We start from the raw sequence: 22,505 nt of genomic DNA, 5'->3' as shown, positions 1-22,505 counted from the left end.
GATTAGTGTGGATGGCACACTTTTATCCTCATGACTATACATTAACAATAATGAGCGTATGGTAGCAAACCACTTCCCTCCTACACCGGCAGATGACATGGTAACCTCAGAGTGCCTCCTGGGCCTTGAGTTCTCGGGTCGTGATACGAAGGGATGCCGGGTTATGGGCCTGGTACCCGCCGAGGGCATGGCCACAGTCGTTGCTGTGGATCCGCATTGGCTATGGGAGGTTCCCGACGCGTGGAGTCTCGAAGAGGCATCCACAGTCCCCGTTGTCTACTGCACTGCCTACTACGCACTGATCGTACGAGGGAACATGCAGCCGGGAGAGTCTCTCTTGGTCCACTCCGGTAGTGGAGGTGTCGGACAGGCGGCCATCTCCATCGCTCTCTCCATGGGATGTACTGTCTTCACTACCGTAGGTAAGTGTTCCGTAGCGAGCGCATCAGTTCGTTCAGAGGAACAACTTTCAAGAAGTTGAAGTTTTTTTTTCGTCGAATGTTTGCACGTTTGCTTTGTCAAGTAAAAACGTTTTGCTCAGGGCTATTATGTTTGGTAGTTTCTTGAGAATAGGAGTGTATGATTTAGGATCTAAAGCGTGATAAATATAAGCTGAATGAAATCGTGTGCGAAAATGTTCTCGCAATTATCCCTTCCATTACGGCTATTTAAACCCATTCTTGTGAAAATAAACATTTATAGATCTTACGGGCTACGCACAATGATAGCATTCATCAATTTGCTGAGTAAACTGAAGTTTCCAATGCGGTTTTTTTTACTAAAACAGAGACGTGAATTGAATGCATTGCTTAGTTGTGTTGTGAGTGCTGTATTATGATCGCCATGTTATCAATGCAATGCGGAAAAAACTATTAATGATTGTTTGTTAGCTTCTTGTACTGCTTTTTTCTCACCCTGCCGTGGTACAAAGAGACCATAATTCATGTGTTTTCTACCGGCATCCCTATATTTTGGCAGTGTAGGTTTTTGTACACATAAAATAAACAATTTCTGTGCATGGTGCTCGCTCTTTTTTTTAGTTTCAAAGAATAGTCACGCTTCTCGGGAAACATGCGACTTAATCGGAACGTCCATTACTTCCACTATGAATGTGAGCATGGAATCGCTGTCGTCACTTGCAATTTCGGCAGCTTTGGGCAGTTGCCCTACTTGGTCGCGTGCCCTGAAAGGAACTCCTGAAGTGCAGCGCATAATTGCTAAGGCTATATGTTTGAAATACGATCTCCGGAGCCCAACGTTTTGATCAGAGTAGAAAAGCAATAATGAAAAAGACAGGTGCAATCCGCAAGTCCTACACTTAGAAGTGAGAGAATAGGGAAAAAGAATGGAGAAAGAAGCGTGATGCATGGTTGGTCGTGTAACGAAAACTAAAGCATGCTTTTTTTCCTTTCTTTCCATTCCTTAATGATCTATTATGTCAACCGCGCTCAGCTGATGGTTTATTATGACTCGGCAGAAGGTTTTCGGAAATGATACCTTTTGCCCATAGAACTTCTGATTAGGCTCCGGCCTACGATGAAATATTTATCAAGATTCATAAGCGAATCCTGATTTGCTTCTCAGCTGTTAAGGAGAGAGGTATATTGTCATGGCTGGGTAGCAAGGGGCTTGTTGCCTGTTAGGTCAGTGTCTCTTATAGTATCCGGAACTGTGGTTAAATCCGAGAAGCTGATGTAATAGAGCATTACAAATATTGGCCTCCGACTAGGCAAGTGCCGCTATTACATCGAATTTAGCGCGCTTTTAGCGGTTCTAGTATTCTGCGTTTCACTTGTGCACCAAAGTCAAGCATCTCAACTGTCCCAAATGCTCTTTTTTTTTTCTGTGCCATAGGCTCCAAAGAAAAGGGTGAATTTCTCAAGCGTCGGTTTTGGCAGCTTGAGGATCGGAACATTGCGAGCTCACGTGACATGTCTTTTCAGGGGCACGTACTTCGGGAAACAGAAGGGAAGGGTAAGAGAGTTCTGATTGACGCATATACTGAAGAAGTAGAATGACATTTTAGACGCTACCCATATTTTTTTTTTGTAGTATCCCAATGCCTGGTAGAAAAGAAGCGCTGTTATTTTGTAACCAATTACTCGCAGTGAACCCGTTGTATGAATATCATTCTTTTAATTTCTGCCGCTTCTCGACTTTAAGTATTACAGAGAAACTTCAATGATTCTACGAAATTGAATTGCGTGCGATGCTAATACCACAAAAAGCAAGGGAATGATGGGGAAGAAGGTAAATAACAATGTCTCTGTAAGAAAGTAAGGTTTTCTGATATTCATTTGTGAATGTCGGGACAGCTACTATGCAAAATAAACTTTCTATTGTTTATCATTGCAAGTTCGTCAAAGGATATTTCCTCAAAAGTTGAGTATATTCGACGAGGTTTTGCAATGAAGGTGTTGGTTACTGCTGGAAAACTGCATTAAAAGTTGAAGAAATGTAATGCGATAGCCATGATTACTGTTGTGTTATCTTCGGTTACTTTTCTGGAGCATCGCGGTAATAAGTCACATTCTAAAAGAAGTATTTTAATTTTAATCTGTTACGTATTTTCTATACCGTTTGCAATACCGCCTCAAAGCTCTGCCAGGATTGCGCAGCTTCGAGGAATATCACTGCCACTCTAACCTGTTTTTTTACATCGCATCGCTTGTACATTCAAACCGCTCTAAATGTTCTTCATTTTCACGGCAAAATACATAAGCTGGGCCCTAATTAACGAATTCATTTTAGAGATACTAGAGTTTACATTGTTTGTTGCAGAAGAGCCCTCGGTGACCGCTTATGTTAAAACAATGTGCAGAAATTTCGAACGAATTATCAATATGTGCAAGCATTCTTGCAATGGCTCATCTTTCTCTCACAATTTTCGCGATTGTATTGTGTTAGGAGGTGAAAGTCTGATTTTTCATGAATTAAATTATTTTGTTATTTGCTTTATGTTGTCTTGCGGTGGAGATCAGAGTTAGTCAAATGTTAACTAATGAACTCTTAACTGAATAACTAATTATATGTTACCTAATAAACCATCATTGAATACACTTATATAATAAATATGGCCCAATTATCTATTGCTTAATCTACGTTTCATCAATTACGCCTTAACCTATGAGTATTTAGTGCAAAAATGAAGTAATATCAGCATACGTGTTCTGAAAGCTGTAAGAGTACGCCTTTCAGCTCACATCATGGCGTGTATAGTATGGGTTGGGCTTCGAAGCTATGGTGCTGTTTGGTTAGGTTTATTGTGTTTCACGTCACAAATAGACATCGAGTATGATTAACGCATAGTTGAATGCCTAAGAAAAATTTATCACCACCCGTTTTTTAGGTTACACTCACATCGCGCAGCATGAGTTACTGAGATTGCATGTTATGTGCTAATTCACAGACAACTGAATTTGCTGTGGGAATTGCCTAGAATGCTTACGCGTCGACAAAATGGCCGAAATTCAAACTCATTATCTAAAAGCGCCACCGACAGCTTTCGCCTGTCTGAAATAATTGTCAGAGAGGGTAATATCACTGCTTTCTGCTTAATGTGCGCGTGCCTCGCGATTTAGGCAGTCGTCCATGTTATGTCGCTCTTATGTGGAGAGCTGCACTTGATGGAGCATGCAATCGCTAAAACTTGTGAATCTCCTTAAGCTACGGAACAGTGGAAATCGAAGGCCCACGCCAGGGGTCTCGCTAGGCATACCTGCTACGAAACAGGCCGGAAGGCTGGCGTTAACTGAAATTTTCGGCAAAGATCGCTGCTGGTGGGCGTTAAGGTGTGAACTTAATAGGCGTAGCCACTCTTATGAATATTTTCTGGCGTGGTAAGGTGCAGAGAAGCGCAGCTCTTCAGGCTTGATTGAGAGCTAAGTTTTAGAGCGGCCTTTGCTCTGTACAAGACAGTTCTGGCCATCATCCGCTCTACGGTATGATTGACGTCGAGGGCCTGAAACCTCACACTGCGACAATAGGGGACCATTAGCCTTTTAGGCGCCGTCGCAGGTAAAATGCAACAGATCGATGCGTCGGTCAGATAAGGCATCTGTAGCACGCGTCTAGTGTGACTTAGTGCAGAATGTGCCTCAACTTCAATGAAGAAGACCTACATGACTCTTACCATATATGTACACTAGTGTGTTTATCAGGTTATACCAAATTCGGGACGACCGCTACCTCAGTTACCAATGAAGGAAAAACTAGGCTCATTTATTAACATCATAACCTAACTTGCTGATGGCGCTGCACCGTCTATGTTTCTGTGACGTCATGTAAAATTGAAATATTGCGTTCGTTGTTGCTAGAAAGAGTTCCCGACTCCAATTACTGTCGGGTTATTTGCAGTATGTAACAGGGGTGGCGGCACTCATACCTTTTGAATTAGAATCACAGACTTTTATCTTACACGGAGGAGTGCAAAACGGGATTACATCGAATGACCACCTCATGGCCGTTTTAATTTTTTTTTGTCATTCATTCCAGGTGTAAACCTCGTGCTGAACTCTCTGTCCGAAGAGAAACTTCAGGCGAGTTTGCGTTGCCTGGCGAAGAACGGCAGATTTCTTGAGATCGGCAAAGTTGACCTTTCCAAAGATTCTTCTTTGGGAATGTCCGTCTTTCTCAAGAACGTCACCTTCCACGGCATCTTGCTGGAAGCCCTGCATGAAAGTAACCCTTTCACAGCGAAGGACAAGCGTCGTGTTCGAGCGCTTGTCAGTGAGGGTATAACCTCGGGTGTGGTGCAGCCTCTAGGAGTAAACCGATTTTCCTGGAACCAAGTCGAGGAAACTTTCCGCTGTTTGGCCTCTGGAAAGCACACAGGAAAAAACGTTCTTGTGGTATGTCCCATACATTGTATGCTATTCAACGGAAAACCATTGCTCGCGTCATGTTTATATCTTTTCGGGTTTTATAGCAAAATATTTCCCGCGTTCTCAGGGACAAAAGCTTTCGTAAAGGAAATTCGGCGTACAGTATTTGGCGATCAGTTGAGTACACTATATCGCGGAAGAGCATGCTAGCCCCATTTTTACCTTGTCTAGACTCCTCCGCAGACAGCGGCTAGTGTAGAGCTACGAGCTTTTATTCCTCATGCACTCCCTGAAAGCTTTTGTCCACGAGAGTCCATTGTGACCGCTTAAGGGTTACAGGAAAATATAATGTTTACTTCTCTTGCTAGATCACTACATGTGCATCACAAATATGATCTCACTGAAAACATGTCATTTATACGGTAGATGAAAAAATATATAAATACAAGTGTCGCCATTAGCAGCCAGACCCATCAGTAAGACGGTACTGTGTCGAGAACGTTACTCTGAGGTTACTCAGATGTTACTCAGAGACTCTATTCTAGCATTTAGTGATTAATTAGAGTGAAGACGGATTTCTTTTCAGAGTAGACGCCAGACTAGCGGCAAGCATATTTAGAATGCAGTACTTCTCAGCAATGGAAAAGTCTGTTGCTACGTGAGGAACGGGATCATAGAAAAGAACCTTAGAATATTATTACTCCCAAACCAAGGTGAGTGGTGGCAGCAGTGTACCTTCAAGAAATATGCCACAAAGAGCTGTACACCAACTACAGCGCTACAGGCAGAAGGGCCAGTTCACTCTACTCCTATATTACCTGCGATAGGTGGTTTAACGTCCGCATGTGTTATAACATCGCAAAGTGACTCAGGCAATGAGAGACCCCGTAAGTGAGAATAAAAGTGTGACAAGCGAACCACAGGAGCCTCAGCTGACTGATAGCAGTCGAAAAAAAAACTACAGGAGATATTTTATTGTCACAAAACAGTTTCTGGGCGGTTTTTGAAAGTGAACCTATTGTCACATAAATTTTTGTAGTACCGTCAGAATTTTCGATAGTTGCAACAGAAAAGTACTACAGAGCAACAGATTACAGAAAACCATAATAGAAATAACTACAGGTCTAAAGGAAAGTACTACAAAACTACAGAAAATTCCGACCCTTACGACAGAACCACAGAATATTTTGCCGCATTTTTGACACAGCTCTGCAGGTTGTTTTTTTCGACTGGTATGCTTGAGCCCTGAATAGATAGGCTTTGTGGCTTCGAAATGTCGTTGTTTTGTTTATTTTGGTTCATGACTCAATTTCAGGAGACCGAAGGGTGGCCAGGGGCAGGAAACCTACTTATAAAATATGGTCTGGATAGTTCTTATGGCAGCGTCAATTCCTCTCATAGCGGCCCCAGAAATGCCTACCGAAGGGTGGTACCGTTGTCATGGCGACGGCATGAAGTAGGAGAAAGCTTTGCCTGCAAGTACGATGCGAACCATCTCTCGTTGAAAAGAAGATCATTCGAATCCAGGCACTTTCTACAGCAGCCGGCTTGAGTGTGAATAAATAATTCCTTTTAAGCATCGGTTTTCTTCCATTCAGCAGGTGCGCTGGAGTATGTATGTATGTATGTATGTATGTATGTATGTATGTATGTATGTATGTATGTATGTATGTATGTATGTATGTATGTATGTATGTATGTATGTATGTATGTATGTATGTATGTATGTATGTATGTATGTATGTATGTATGTATGTATGTATGTATGTATGTATGTATGTATGTATGTACGTACGTACGTACGTACGTACGTACGTATGTATGTATGTATGTATGTATGTATGTATGTATGTATGTATGTATGTATGTATGTATGCATGTATGTATGTATGCATGTATGTATGTATGTATGTATGTATGTGTGTATGTATGTATGTATGTATGTATGTATGTATGTATGTATGTATGTATGTACGTACGTACGTATGTATGTATGTGTGTATGTATGTATGTATGTATGTATGTAGTATGTATGTATGTATGTATGTATGTATGTATGTATGTATGTATGTATGTATGTATGTATGTATGTATGTATGTATGTATGTATGTATGTATGTATGTATGTATGTATGTATGTATGTATGTATGTATGTATGTATGTATGTATGTATGTATAACTTTATTAAGGAGCCGGCAAACGATGGGTTAAAGCGTCGTGACGCCGAAGTAGTTGAAACCGAACCTAGTGAGTGGTTTCTGCCCCTGGCTCTACCTGAAGGGTTTGAAGCGGTGTCAGTTATGTCTCTGCGAGATACATTATTAGCGTAAGCGACCACTTGATACACCAGTATTATCACCTGACCAGATGTCATCACGTTCACGAATCACACGTTTCCGCGGTAACATATTCGCTGTGGAATAAGACCAGTTGGATCAAAGCAATAATATGCGAGCACTACAAAATGCTGGCTATCTGAAATGAAATGAAACACGAATCAACTGAAACTCGTTTTCCATACCTATATATATATTTGCCCTTTTGAAACCAATTTCGGTGCCTTGCGTCGAAAATGGCTTTTGTCCCTTGGAAACGTAAAACTTGGTGGTTTTTTTAACGCAGATTCGGGAGGAAGAGACACCACGAAAAACATGCCTTGCCTCCACTTCAGCGGTAGAGGCCGTCGCACGGACGTACTTCTTCGAGGACAAGACCTACGTCATCGTCGGAGGGCTGGGCGGCGTTGGCCTGGAACTCGCCGACTGGATGGTGGGCCGCGGTTGCCGAAAGCTCGTGCTCAGCCGTCGTTCGGGAGTACAGAACGGATTCCAGCAGATGTGCATTCGTCGCTGGCAGTATGCTGGAGCCGCGGTCCATATTATCCAGGCGGATGTCTCGACTGAAAAAGGAGCTCGTGAGATCATCGAAAAATCCTCCTTAATGGGGCCCTTGGGTGGAATCTTCAATCTCGCCATGGCAAGTGCTCAAATTCGGATCATCCTCGAGTTTTTTTCAGTCTGTACCTGCATCAGACTGAACGAACTGTAGTGTTCACTGTTAACATCAGGGTTCCTTTGTGAGATTATAGTCCGTTGGCTCGTCTGGATTATGTAAGCCAGGCAGAGCTGCCCACGTCCGGCCTGTAAAGGTTGCTGCTGCGATGTGATAAGCAACGAGGGACTTGGAGGCAAAGAGTAGACTGGAGACTTATTATGCATGTAACATGTGCTTAACAGTCGATGAGAGAGAACGATTTGCACTGAGAAGAAATACTCACGTCCTTCTCTGAGGAAATACAATTGAAAATAATGTTCAACAACCCGCAAACCAAAGTAAAAGCCGTCGATTGATAGCAGCTGTGCAGGTGGCAAGTTGACAGCTTGTATAACGGTAGTCAATCAAAGCCAGAAATGGTGCATGAACTGGCAGCGACTGGGGAACGCCTGTTCTACGAAGCCAACCTCAGTGGACTACATCGCTACATTGTACTACACGGAGGAGAAGAGCAAAAGGACAGACGGTATTGTTCCGTTAATCCTGCAGTTACTCCCGGCTGGTCACGATTGCGTCTGCTGCTCCGAATGGTTGGTATCAGCCCCGCTAACAGAAGCGAGAACATATGTGCGCTGTTGCTGACGCGGCTGTGGTGGCATGCCGTCTTGATGTCTTCTGCGAATTCTGCCCTCTTCGTAACATGAGGTTAATGGTAGCTCACACAATGACGCCTTGTCGATGAGTGTTTTCAAAGTTGGCATTTCTCCAAGGAGAAAGACCGTTCTTAGTTCTTAGTTCTTCTTAGTTCTTAGTTGTGAATATTATGGATGAAACGAGACATAATCAAGAAAACATTTGCGCAGACTTTCTTGGATCTGAAGACCGCTATTCATGCTCTGCAATGTAGTCAATGGTACTGCATAGGTCCTAAATTAGGCGAGAATTTTTCGCAACATTGCTGGCGTTGCATATCGTCGCGGAACACAGCGGTTTTTGCAACTGCTGTAATACCTGATAAATTCTTGCGCAGTGGAGCTACGTAAGAGAGCAGCATGCAGCCCCCTCAATCCTACCTAAAGTACCTGCGTCCGGAAAAAAATTAATTGCCACAGATATTTTGTCAACAATGTAGACAAATACGGCCAAGAAATGAGCTTTTCTTCAACGTAGGCGCGGCTGGACTAGTTGGGGAGCTTGGCTTTGGAGGTTTTGGACAGATTGAAGGACGTTTGACTCTTTTTTACTTACGACGCGCGCGAACTGCTTTAATAGTCTGTTAATGAATTCCTCCCAAGTCAATAGAGAGGACGGTTGGCTTTGGTACACCTTTCGAGCTACCTTATCCAGAGTAAAGAATACATTTTGCAGCTTTAAGGCGCTGTCCGAATTCATAAAGGCGGCGACTCGTTCGCACTCGTCTATCGAGTCCTCTGAATCGTGTCCTGGAGCGCGGCTGAAAAACACCATTGGGAAAAAACTTGTGTTCTGCCTTTAAAGGCATGACGCGGCCAAGCCACATATAAAGAACCAATTTAACCAGGGAAGATGAACGTGCCTGCGTGGATTAGGGATAATGCGAATGATGAGCTCCTGGTAGGCTGATTTTGATATCACTCCCTCATATCAAAACGAGAGGCCCGAGTCGGCGGCTTCTGTTAAACCAAACGTCCGTCAACCTTGCGTGTAGTCAGTGCTCGGCCATGTCAGCTGCCAGTAACCGCCTGCTATAACAATGTTCGTGAATTTTCGCTCAGAATACCAATGCCGACGCCGGATTTACAATGAACACGGCTTTGAAAGCTATCGCATTAAAATTGGAGGCGGTTGGGGCTGCTGGATAATAACCGGAACCTGTAGGTTGAAATTGACCATATTTAATGTTGAGGCTTGCTTCTGCGGTAAAATGTGTTCAGTAGTAGACTGATTAATGTTGCAGCCCTTGAAGTCGGCTGCAGCCTCGGTGACCTGCACGCTGTTACCCCAGGGCGACAAGAATAGGGCTGCTGTCTCGGCTTCTAATTGAAGTCGGGGAGACAAGCGGCAGCACCTCCGCCAGAGTGATGAGATGGTGACAAAGCACTAGGCAACAGCAGAAGAGACTGGCACTCTGTTGAATGATGTCTCTATTGGGCTGACATAAGCCGGTAAAAAGAAGGAAGAATTACGGAGGCTGCGATAACACACGCGACAAACATCTAAACTATGAAAGTGACTAGAACGACCTGGAGAAACGTGAAAACGGAAGTGAGTGGCTGGAATCTTTCGAAATACATCTCGGCGAAACTCTCGTGACCAAAACAAAAACGATAAAACCGTCCCTGGTGGCTTTCAGCCTGCAGAAACACAACACAAAAAGCAAAACCCCTCACTACGATTGCCCAAATTATTCTGCGCGTTAGATGTAAACTGATAATGACGCCTTAATGCGGCCTCTCTCAGAAATAAATAATTAATACATGATTTCGATCTTCCAAGTGAAATATATGTACCTGATTCTTTGAGTTCACCTACGTGAACAATAAAGAGACATTACCCCCGCAATAGAAATAGCTTTGACCGAGTTCGCGGAGCATTGTGCTAGCTTCTATAGCCTATGATTCGTGCTTCCCACAGAGGTGGCACGTAAAAGGGGAGTCTTCGCTGCCATTTATTGAAATTAAGGGATAAAACAATGTACTGCTTTTTCCGTAGTCTTCAGTAGATGTAAGAATTACACGGAATTATTACTGGAGCAGCGCATTATCCTTTAAATAGCCACGCAACGACAATTTATGTCAAACGTGTTACTGGTGCGTACTAATGGAATTGTTTGGCTCTAATATTCAACTCAGACAGGTCGTAAAATAATTTAAATAGATTTATTGTAAAGGCGCATTTTCTGTCATTTTCTCCAGCGCCATAACTGCGCCATAATGAAAGGGAGGTTGATGGGAGTGAAAGCGTCAAGAAAAAAAAAGAGAGAGAGGTGCCTAGTAGTGGAAGGGAGGCTTGGTTTGTAGGGTTTATTGCCGCAAAGCGATTTGGGCTTTTAGGGACTCCCTAGTGGAGGACTCCGGAAATTTCTAATAACTGGGGTTCTTAAAGTGTACTGACATTGCACAGCACACGGACGCCACACCGGTTCGCCTTAATAAAAACTCAGCCGTTGGTGGTCGGGATCGAACACGGATTCTCCGGTACAGTAGTCGGGCATCTCATACGCTGCTCCACAGCAGCGGGGCATCTAGGGAGTGAGAGAGATAATTTTATTTACGCAAATGAGTGTTAAACTCGACGGGTCCCTGGGCTACCTCACAGCCCAGTGATACGTGAAACATACATGTCACTTTCTTCATGACGTGGGCACTTGTAGTCACCACAGAAAGCTACGACGTCGTGTCCGGTGACACCACGACACGGTGGGGCAGTGTTTGAGACGACTTGCTAATATGCTGGAGTACCCTGGTTCGAACCCAACCGCCGGTGGGGACGAGAAGTGTCCATGTGCAGTGCGATATCATCGTACGTTAAAGATCCACAGGTGGTCGAAATTACTTCGCAGCCCTCCAGTCCGGCTTCTTTCTCTCTATTCACTTCCATTCTGACCTTTATCTCTTCCCTTACGGAGCGGTTCAGGTGTCCAAAGAAAAACTTAGCAGTGGGTTAGCTTGTGGTCAAACCTGGAGTTACGCGAAAGCAATCTGCATGACTACTTTTAGGTTCGGCTTCGAAGTAAAGATATGGCCTTTGCGCATAGTAGACCCCTTGGCCTCTAGTCGTTGACCATTCTAAATCAGATGTAGAAGACTTCTAGTGGTATGACATCGTCTCTACGCCGAATTCCGGGCACGCCGCTGTCACAACGTTCAAACGAACCTTCTGTTCTAGCAACTCGCTTTTGTCGTTCGCCTCTAGCAATAACCGAGTAATCTTCTTATTATTCTTCTTGACCTCCTGTTTGGTGCCTTCTTGTCTATGCGACACGTCGATAAAAGTAGATCAGACGATTTCATACATAATACCTGCTCTAACATCCCGTTATTTCGTTTCTCTTCGTCTCTATTCAGGTTCTAAGCGACGCACTGCTCGAGAACCAGACTTCTGAGTCGTTCGAACGCGTCTGCAAGCCCAAAGTGGATGGCACCAGGTGGTTAGATGAGCTCTCCCGCAAACTCTGCACCGAACTCGATCACTTCGTCGTGTTCTCATCCGTGGCGTCCAGTCGGGGCAACGCCGGGCAGACTAGTTACGGCTACGCAAACTCTGTCATGGAGCGCATCTGCGAACGACGAGTCAGTGATGGTCTTCCCGGTGAGTAGACCGTCTGGCGACCTCCTACTATATATAGAGATTGATGGTCTTCCGGTGAGTAGCCCTTCTGGTGACCACCTACTATATATAGAGATTGATGTTAACCTACAACATTAGGTTGGCGACGTTCAAAAATTAGATCTCCGACATCTTAACATGCCTTCATTGAAATGTTTCTACAATTGGTGCCTTAACTACTCTGGCTATGGCCAACCGAATGTTGAATTCCAAATTTAGATGGACCATTCCCAAAATTTAGCATGCTTGCCCATTCTCTACACAAGGGACAAATAGAACCCGATGAAAAGAGAGGTAGGAATTAGGCGCCTTGCAGAAAGTGACCATTTTGAGCATTATACATAACAGCCGAAGACTGCTAGCCTTTGCCGACAACTCATTAATCATGCGGCCGCTCACGAACATAAAAATGCCGCTATGGAGCATGTAGCCATTTTCAACTCTCGATTACAGCAGAGGCTGTACTTTTTGCATGTTATTGCATTATATGAAAAAAGGATTTACCTAATTCAGGTGCGAAATTAACAGATCAGTACCTCTCACTTGATGTCTCCTTATTCTTCTGGCCCCGCCGGGGTGGCGCAGTGCTTAGGGCGCTTGACTAGTGTGCCCAAGGATGCGGGATCGAATCCCGGCCTTGGGGGTCGCTTTTCGATAGAGGCGAAACGCAAGGCGTCCGTTTGGTGTGCGATTTCAGTGCACGTTAAAGAACCCCAGGTGGTCGAAATTCCCGGATTCCTCCACTATGGCGTCTCTCGCAGCCTTATAGTCGGTTTGGGACATTAAGCCATACGAACCCCCAAACCAAACCAAACCATAGCTTATTCCTCTATCAAAAACAGAGCACCATGTTATAAATTCAAAATTTGGTACTTTTAAAGTCATAGCTTTAAAGAAATTGCAAATCGTTATCTAGATTAAGCCTAACTATCAATATGTAAGCTTTGTTGAGCACGACTATACAGCGTTTCTCTTCTGCACGAGATTTTCCTTTTCGTTCATCCTGTTTCGAGCCGATCACGTTTTCTGTTCACTGCTGCTTGTCGGTGACATATATCGGCTTTGTGATCAAACACAGCCTGACGCCTGCGCTGAAGCGGGAACGCAATCGTAGGTTTAAGCACCTCATCCATGGTGAACGGAGATACCAAGTGCCGGCAAAGCAGTTGTCAAACAACATGTCTAGTCACGAGGTATCACAGCGGAGAGCTCGAGGTAGATGATTGGAACTATCGCTCGGTGGCCCCGGGTAGTGCTATGAAAGAAAAAGACGTAGAAGCGGTCAATGGGATGGGCAAGAGCGCTTCATTATCATTCATTCCGACAAGATCGCCAATCAAAAGGAGGAGGATTAATTATATTTGTCTGTACAAAATTCTGTCACAGGGCTAAGATTTCTTTCCAGTTATCTTCTATAGATTGTGAGTTATTGGCCCTAGACTTTGAAATTCCAGGGCACTGTCCGTTTTCCTTAGTGAATGCTTATTTCCCTAGCGGTGTACAAGATACAAAACCTCTAGATCTGCTATTAGTTAATTGTCGAAACTCAGTTCTTCTGGCTGGTGATTTTAATTCGCATCATGTGTCATGGGGCTACAAGACAGATAGTTGTGGCAAGCGTCTTTGGGATTGGATAACAAATAATAACTTTTCCTGTAGAAATTCGGGTTCGGCCACATTTATAAGAAAACACAGTCAATCTGTGTTAGATTTAACTTTTACCTCTCCCAGTCTCTTCGTTAATAATTGGTCGACACTTGATTGTGGCACCTCTAGTGACCACATACCGATTGCGTTTGAGGTTAATCACCCTGTAACTCCAGCGACTTCTCAGTTGAAGTCATTTATCAACTATAATAACTTTCAGTCAACGTTACGCTCTAATCTTGAGTCATTGACTAACACGGATGAAGAAGAAAAATCAAAACGCTTATGCTCGGTGATTGAGGATTGCCGTAAGAAGTCTGAGATCTTGGTACGGAGCTCAAAGGGGAATACTTCAGCTTTTTGGTGGAATGCTGATTGTTCCCGAGATTACAGACGTAGAAAGGCGGCATGGAAAAAGCTTCTCCACAACCAGTGCCCGAAAAACTGGCAGGATTACAAGTTCATTGCAGCTACTTTTAAACGTACAGTTGCAAAAGCGAAGGACGAGTATGATGCTAAGCATTTTGATTTCCTCTCTAAATCTGGCAATCGAACTGCTCTTTTTGGTTTTTTACGCTCGCGGAAAAAGATTCCGCAAGCACAAAATCTACATTCCTTTATTTTAACTCCACATGAAGCAATAGACACAATTGAAACAATTGCCAAAGGACTGGAGAAGCGCTTCTCGTCTGCACTTCCTTCGGGCTCGATACCTGTAATGCCAATGGAACCAGTTAATTATGATCCCCAAATTTCCGTTTCTGAGCTTTCTCCTATAGTTATGAGATTACCAGCCGCTGCTCCCGGTCCTGATAAAGTAACTTCAAAAATGTTAAAAATTCTTTTTGACGAGTCACCTCAGACGTTATTAGAGCTAGTAAATTATTCCATCAAACATGCTTGGATACACCCAGAATGGAAACTTGCCAAAATAATTCCTTTACTTAAGAATAAAGGCGGTGCCTTGTTCATTGATAATATTAGACCAATTGCATTAACATCAAACATTGTAAAATTAATTGAAAGAGTCATACTTATACGTGTTTCGGAATTCATGAATAAAGAAAATATCCTCAGCCCTTGCCAAATTGGTTTCCGCCAAAAGTGTTCCATCTGGAATGCGCATGCTGATCTCGAAAATCTAGTTCTTTTAGCGCGGCGCCAAAAAATGTACGCTGCCTTGATAACGCTAGATATAGCCAAGGCCTATGATAGCGTTGAGCATAGCATTCTATTGCAAAAATTGAAATCTCTTCAGTTTCCACATTATTTAGTAGCCTGGATATCTGAATTCCTCCAAAACCGAGAGTTTTACTGTGCACTAAATGGCGTCCATTCTGGCAGATATAAGCAAGCCAGGGGAGTGCCGCAAGGAGCAGTCCTTTCACCAGTCCTTTTCAACATACTACTCAGCTCAATACCAGTTAATCATGACGTTCGCACTTACGTATATGCGGATGATATTGCGTTTTTTGCAACTGCATCGGATATTCAATCCCTTTATCTCCACTTGCAAACGTACCTAAACTCTATTGAGAATTGGTTGTGTGGCTTGCGTCTCACATTAAATGTCAACAAAAGCGCAGTCCTCGTATTTAACATAAAAGATTCTGTAAGTCTGTCTGTAATGTATCAGCAGCAAATAATACCACAGGTTAAATCATTAAAGTATTTAGGGGTCACTTATGATGATAATCTTTCATGGCAGCCCCACATTAACCATATTGCTACGAAAGGGGCTCGGGCCGTGGGATTGTTGCGCCGAATTAGTCGTCCCAGGTCTGGAATGCGGAGAGATGTCTTTTTAATGATTTATATTATGTATGTGCGTCCAATTTTAGAGTTTGGTTCAGTCTTGTTTTCTGGATCAGCAACTTATAAAATTCGACCGCTTGTTCTGTTGGAGCGAGAAGCACTTCGGTTGTGTCTGGGACTTCCAAAATTTGTTGCCAACAATGTGCTCTACCTTGAAGCCCGGATTCCACCCTTGATATATAGATTACAAATTCTAACCGTTCAGACGTACTTAAGGATATATGAATCAGAGTTTCACCGATCTATGTCTATTTTTTGCTGTCAACCGACCTCCTTTTTCGGTGTCCATTGGTCTAAATTTCACACCCCGCAGGTTGTTATGGTCAAAAAGTTGCTGGACCCTTTAAATGTTTCCCTTCCTAGTATTCTACCCATACAAACCATCGGTTCATCTATTAAAATTGTCTTTGACGACATATTCCCCAATAATGCTAAAAACTTATCATCCGTTATTCTAAACGGATTATTAGAAGACCATTTAAGAAGTCTTTCTGCTAGTTTAGTTGTAGCTACTGACGCATCTCAAAGTAATGAAAAGGCGGGTGTGGGTATATATTGTCCACATTTAGACTGGTCTTTTTCTTTCCGGCTTCCGGACTTCACCCCAATTTTTGAGGCAGAGTTTCTGGCGGTGGTACTCGCTTTACGAAAATTAGACTCCTCTTTTTCTAAAGTGGCAGTAATTTCCGACTCTCTATCCTTGTGTTCATCTCTCTCTTCGTCGGTGGATTCTGCAATAGTAAAAACCTTTGTCTCCCTGATCCCTAGACATTTGAAAATTGTACATATGGTATGGGTTCCAGGCCACAGCAATGTGACTTTAAATGAATATGCTGACAATTTGGCAAAAGAGTCCCTTAATGGCCCCGTATTATCTATCCTTCCGGCGACCGCGTACATCACCGCAGCGAGGTTTCGAAGAAACGTTCTATTAAATATGAAAAATGGACATTTTTTAAGATCTGATGACTACCTGCATCTAAATTATTCTTGGAATAGAAAATTATGTCATTCACGGCAACTTGAGATTTCACTAACAAGGCTGCGATGCCGTATCCCACCTTTAAATTTCTATCTTTACAGGTCTGGTTTGGCACTGTCTCCCGCCTGCGCATTTTGCGGTGAACAAGAAACATTAGATCACTTTTTATTGTTTTGCCGCCGCTTTACTACGCTGAGAAAGCAGTTGATGGAAAGGCCATTGCAACAGCTTGGCCTTAGTTTAAGCAGCCCGACATTGTTATCATTTGGCGCCACAATCCTTGGGCACAGTCACAGGTCTGTGTTTACCGCCATGCAAAATTTTTTACTGGACTCAAATCGTTTGCCTTGCTAAATATTTAAACATCACTTGTTCTAAAATTGTAGTGTCAATCTCCCGTGAGTGTTACCACTTTTCATTTTATATTTCACTTATTTCCCGTTTTGTTTACTTTGCTCTACCCCTCAAATCTATTTTTTTTTTATGCAAGTATATTAAAAAAAAAATCTTTGCTACCCAATTCTTGGCCGATCCCCCTCTGTGGGTATGTGCCATAAGTTATTTGGACAACAACAACAACAGCGCTTGCGCTAGGCCCCTCAGAAGACTGAAGGTCGAATTCGGAAATGAATGAACTTGGGTGTTCCAGTTGAAAACACCGGGGCTGCGCTCTGAAATCTAACCGCTAGGAAAACCTTATTTGCTTAGATTGGTTAGATATATAATGCACTCATTAGCCGAGAGTGTAATGACGCCTCCAGGTTAATTGTTAACGGGGCGTGTGTCATCATTATTATTACAACATTCAAAGGCTAACCAGTGTAAAATCTCGGCACCGATAATCATAATATTCGCTTACGGGGTTCTGGGCTGTCATTTTGTATTATGTGTTCTTTATGTCGTGTCTCAAAATCCCTGAATGCATTGTAGGCAACGAAGTATATAATAATGCCGCTGAAGATGGGATATTTAAGGTTGGAGAGCGACAATCAGCAGTAAAGGAGTTGAAGAAGGATGCGAAGGTTTCAGGCTTTAATGTTATAGCATTTTACATACGAAATGGCAACACATAACGTAATTATGCGCCTTTAAATGAACATTTGTAGGAAGAATGTGAAGTATGCAACATGCCAGCGATCTGGGTCAATGCGTTGCGCTACTGTTTAAGTGTACTTAGGAAGACAGAATATAACTTCGTCTAGTGAGCACATGCAATCCTTCTTCATTTGGTCGCGGCTTTGAAATTGAAGATAATATTCAAATCTTTCCCATTGAATTTAATAAGCAAGTGATGTCCCAGGACTCTGCGATAGCAGAGAGCCCTTTTCGCTGCGTTGTTTTGGCGAGACTTTGGACAGCTTTTCTATGCTGATTCTGATTATATATATGCCCAGCAATACAATAGGATTTCAAGTTTCGACAATGAGAAAAAAGGGCACGAATACTGTGGGATGTTTACGAACAAATTTGCAAAAGAGAAATGAAATGTGCAGTCTTATTGGATGAGTTTTGCTAACATCGCCCATTCTGCAAATATCGCTCAATTTTCATTGTGAGCAAAACGATTTTCAATGAAAAATTGATAGAACGCAGACATTTCATCACAATGGTTTCATGCTTTTAAGTGCTACACATATGACATGTTTCTTACCTTGCTGTTACGTCATTTTAATAATTCTTGCTAAACTTGTGGTCGTTGTTTATCTTTTCATATTTGCATTTTTCTTGTATTGTACCCGTTATTATCGATTCGGCTTTTTAATCACACATATAGTTGGCTTTTTTGTCCTTTTTGTTTCTCTGTGGATGGTTAGTTTCTGCACTTGCTATCTGACTATGATAAACTTTGAGCAATTGACCTGGGGACATCATAAACGAAATAAATTACTAATCTCTGTACCAGAATAACTATTATGTCAGCTCTTCAGGAGACCATCAGTACAAAGGCAAAGTGTGATGCGTTTAGTATATCATGTGTTGCCTTTACAGGGCTGGCGATTCAGTGGGGTCCCGTCAGTGACGTCGGAGTGCTGTACCAAGCGATGGCTGGTGACATGGACATCGCTGGTTGCGCTCCACAGAGGATCAGCTCCTACATGAACTTGCTTGATCAGATGCTGAACCAGAAATTTCCAGTTGTGTCATGCATGGTGAAAGCGAACGGCTCCAGCAATTGCGAAGATAAACTTGCGAAGACAAGGAGCCTTCTGGAAACTATTGCAAATATATTTGGTAACCAGACTGTTATGGCTGTTAGAAATCAATGTTGTCTTGTTTTAGTGGTGCTAATACAGTAAACATTAGAGGTTATCAGTAATTCAGTAATGAGCACGATTTTCATTTAAATAGACTTTAACTTAAATCATGAGCAGGTAGTAGAAATTTTGTTTTGTATTTCAAGCAGTTCAGCGGTTTTAGTCATAGCCAGACCTCCTTGAGCTCCATGGTGTCAGTGCACATTGAAGTACAACTGGTAGATTTAAATTCATCCGGGACCCTCCCCTAACGAATTCTTTCTTACTCTACGGCGTTGGGGATTTGGGCATTATACTACTTTACCGTATCATACCATGCAAGCCATATTGTACAATGACACATCATAATTTGCCATACCATACCACTTATATATTCACATGTGAAGCAAAACAAAGTTCACGCGCAAAGTATTCCTGTACGGTTCAGACATGACCGACTCGGTTTGACACTCGATAGGCCACAAATAGGTTTTTAATACTATTGAAGACCTCAAAAGGTGCATCATCAGAGTCATTTTGAGCATTGCCATGAGTGCTTAGGATAAACTTGTGGTTTATTTTGCAAGAGCAGCACGACAGGGAAAACGTTATAAGGCGTGCAGTTCTACATTAACTACGTTTTTCTTTCCAAATCTCTCGGAAATTCAGTGTCAGACACTTGCGTTTTCCACAGGTGTGAAAGATCCGTCAAGCCTAAACCCAATGGTGAGCCTCGGTGACCTCGGAATGGATTCTTTGATGGGTGTTGAGGTGAAACAGACTTTGGAGCGAGACTATGACCTCACCCTCTCCATGCCTGAGATCCGGCAGCTCACCCTCGGCCGACTGCAAGAGATGGATGCAGTCGGTTCTGAAAGTACAGTGCCCAGTGAGACGAAATCTGCCTAAGAGGTGAGTGACCGTGAGTGACGTTTAATAGCTGCCTCGCAAGCATATTTACCACGTTTGGAGAAAGATTGTGGCTTTACGTTAAACTGTATTCTCGAAGGTAAAATGAAATCGAAGAGAAATGAACTTCCACCGTTTTGTTACCAACAAAAGATTTTATTTCGGCACAGGGACAATACAAGAAGAGAATATATGGAGGAATATTTCATACGAAAAAGCGAATCGCAGTTTGTATGCCTGTCTTCTGTTTTGCAAGTCGATAAGGTTTCGTTTCTTGATAATTCGTAATTTGTGACAATAACTTTGTTTTCTGGCTTCTTGTAATGTACTTTGCGCCGGAGCTCTGGCTTAGCTTATTTTGCATTACGGACATGTACAAAAATATGCGCTCTTAAAGGGAAGCTGAGACAGGTTGTCGATAATTTCACGGGGCGCACCCATTAGTATACAGTAAGCTCACTTACGCTGCATTTAAAGATCTGGTATAATCAACTGCAAAACTAGCGACAATCGTAATGGTTCTGCTCACAGCATCAGAGAAGTACGGAGAATTTAGATGAAGACATCACTATGGCTGACGTTGCAAATTCGAACTGTTTTCTCCCAATTCCTTTGGTGAGTCGCTCGATGCCGCCAAACAACTTCTCGCAACTTTGCTTATTTTGGCTTTGGTTTTTCTTCCTCAATGTAAGCTTTATGCGTTGGAAATGCATCATCTCCGAAGGTGACGTCATCATCGGTGTGCATACTCCGCACGTCGGGCTGCTGAGAAGCCTAAACACCGAAACAGTTGTATTCAACCATTACGGCGTTAATTTAAACACTAGCGCAAATCGACTTGACCTGATTTACCATCAACCTTCACAGAGTCTGCTGCTTTAATTTAGTTGAAATCTAAAACAGCTTCAGCTTCTTTTTCATAAGAAAAAATAGTCGCGAGTTATCGCTTGTCATGTGGAGTGCTTCCTTAGCGTACTTTGTATTCGAGCTGAGCCTTCAGCAGTGAATCAGTACCAACTTGCCCAATTGTCCTTTCTCTTCAATTCGATTGTATTGCACAGGGCCCTTTTCGGTTTTTTAGTTTCAATGTAACTATCTCAACGAAAGTCATAATGACTGAATTGGTGTCCGTATGCAGAGCCCGAGTGCTTGCCTGGCATCTGGAAGGGGCCTAATTCCCACGGGTCTTCAAGCCTTCGGTGGGCCTGCACAGCAGTCCGCTGGGAATTACAGGAGAATTAACAGCATTCAACGATACAAGATGTATACAAGGAGTAGTGCAGCACCACAAAGAAGGAGACAGTTTTTCTGAGCATACAACTTTCCTCACTTTCTCAGGAAGACGAAGGTAGTGGCTGGGACAACGCCACTGATTTTAGACGCTCACCTACTTCCGCACAGTAACAAGACACTTGAGAAGTTGAGAAGAGACCAAAGTGCTTTCAGGAGCCTGTTCTCTCACCTGTAAAAGGTTGCCCTTGTCGAGAAGCGTCTCTTAGGATATCTACGAAATAGTGCACTGGGGCGTTTTAGAAGAGAGCGTGAAGGCGTCCTAGTTGCACCCCGAGTTGACTACGAAGTAAAGACTTATACGTGTGCCCGTTCGTACACTAGTTGCAGCCCCAAACGTCGCGGCATGTTTTTGCTGAAACAATATTGTCTGGTTGCTGTACACCAGAAGTGAGTTTTGCTGAAAGGGCTTCAGCATTTGTAAATACATTTAAACCTTGCTAATTGCCGAGTTGTGAAGCAGCGGGCCTTTTAATTGCTCAATGAATGTAACCTTGCATCGTTGGCGACTATCGTTGAACGACGAAGGATGAATGTGACACGTTAGACTTATTTCTCGCTCTAAAGACCAATAAAATTAACGCTCCCTTTCAGAGCTGCTATTTAGGAACCCATAACTTGGCAACACAAAGTATCCTGTTATTTGCATAAGATAATTGATAAAGCAGACAAAGCAGTCCATTTTCTAAATCAGAAGCATGAGGAAATAAGTTTAGACTTGAGCGCCAACATTGAAGGCCAGTGTTGCTAGTTGCAGCTGAAGGTTAATATGAAAGCTGCAAAAGGTATTACATGATTGAGAAGAAATGATGTACATTTTAAACGTCAATGTAAAATAAATTTAATGTTTATCTTGAACGTATGTCTTTTTATTTGTAATCCAAAAATGTAGGGTGGGGAGGCGGTTTGTGTGCGGCTCAATAAGGGTTATATGCCTAATGTCAAAGGCGAAATTAGTACTTAGCAACATTTTGTTAGGTCATGTAGATAAAGGTATTAGCAATCACGTCCATGGACTGGAAATGTGCCTTTCCAGATATGTAGATGGGTTTGGTTGGCAGAAGTAGGGTTGACACCCTAAAGAGTTTTCGCATGTGCTACTGATTTACTTTTCACGTTCGAGGGGCCTTCAGATGATTGCTTCTAGCTTTTAAGTGTGCAGATGTAACTTTTGTAGATTAACGCCTATATTTTATGTGTACCCCAGGGTCCCAAAACCTGTGCTAAAGTATTCCTCGGGCCTTCTGGATTGTATAAAAGAGAACTGTATATTCTAGCATCCGCTCAAGCCCACAGAACACGGGTAATCACACTGAAGATTATCTGGTTGTGCCCGTTCGTCGCCTTCTGAATACGTGATTTCCAAAGGATTCGTGGAGACAAATGAAGTTTGTGAATCCCAAAGAAGCAAAAACCGAGTGGAAGCGTTGCTGTGTGTGCACAAAATAGCACAGCAAAAAAATGTAGCCGGAACTTTGGAGGTTGGCGTCATTTTTGCTGCG

The 22,505-nt window shown here is 42.8% G+C and overlaps 1 protein-coding gene across 1 annotated transcript in view; it reads left to right on the top strand.

Annotated features, from left to right (window-relative positions):
* Positions 1-20,955, top strand: part of LOC146189715 (fatty acid synthase-like) — an 86,000-nt gene extending 65,045 nt beyond the window's left edge. Inside the window, exons 20-27 of the mRNA XM_084605329.1 lie at positions 93-422; positions 1,855-1,974; positions 4,495-4,850; positions 7,447-7,800; positions 11,865-12,108; positions 18,560-18,802; positions 19,499-19,693; positions 20,852-20,955. Of these exons, the coding sequence (XP_084461455.1) occupies positions 93-422; positions 1,855-1,974; positions 4,495-4,850; positions 7,447-7,800; positions 11,865-12,108; positions 18,560-18,802; positions 19,499-19,693; positions 20,852-20,955 (1,946 nt within the window). The remainder of the gene's footprint in view (positions 1-92; positions 423-1,854; positions 1,975-4,494; positions 4,851-7,446; positions 7,801-11,864; positions 12,109-18,559; positions 18,803-19,498; positions 19,694-20,851) is intronic.
* The last annotated feature ends 1,550 nt before the right edge of the window (positions 20,956-22,505 follow it).

The sequence above is a fragment of the Amblyomma maculatum genome, chromosome 5 (genome assembly GCF_055883805.1).
Source record: "Amblyomma maculatum isolate TAMU_Amacu chromosome 5, ASM5588380v1, whole genome shotgun sequence".
Classification (NCBI taxonomy): Eukaryota; Metazoa; Arthropoda; class Arachnida; order Ixodida; family Ixodidae; genus Amblyomma; species Amblyomma maculatum.
Note: the sequence above shows the minus strand (reverse complement) of the source record. Positions and strands in the feature narration are given on the sequence as shown.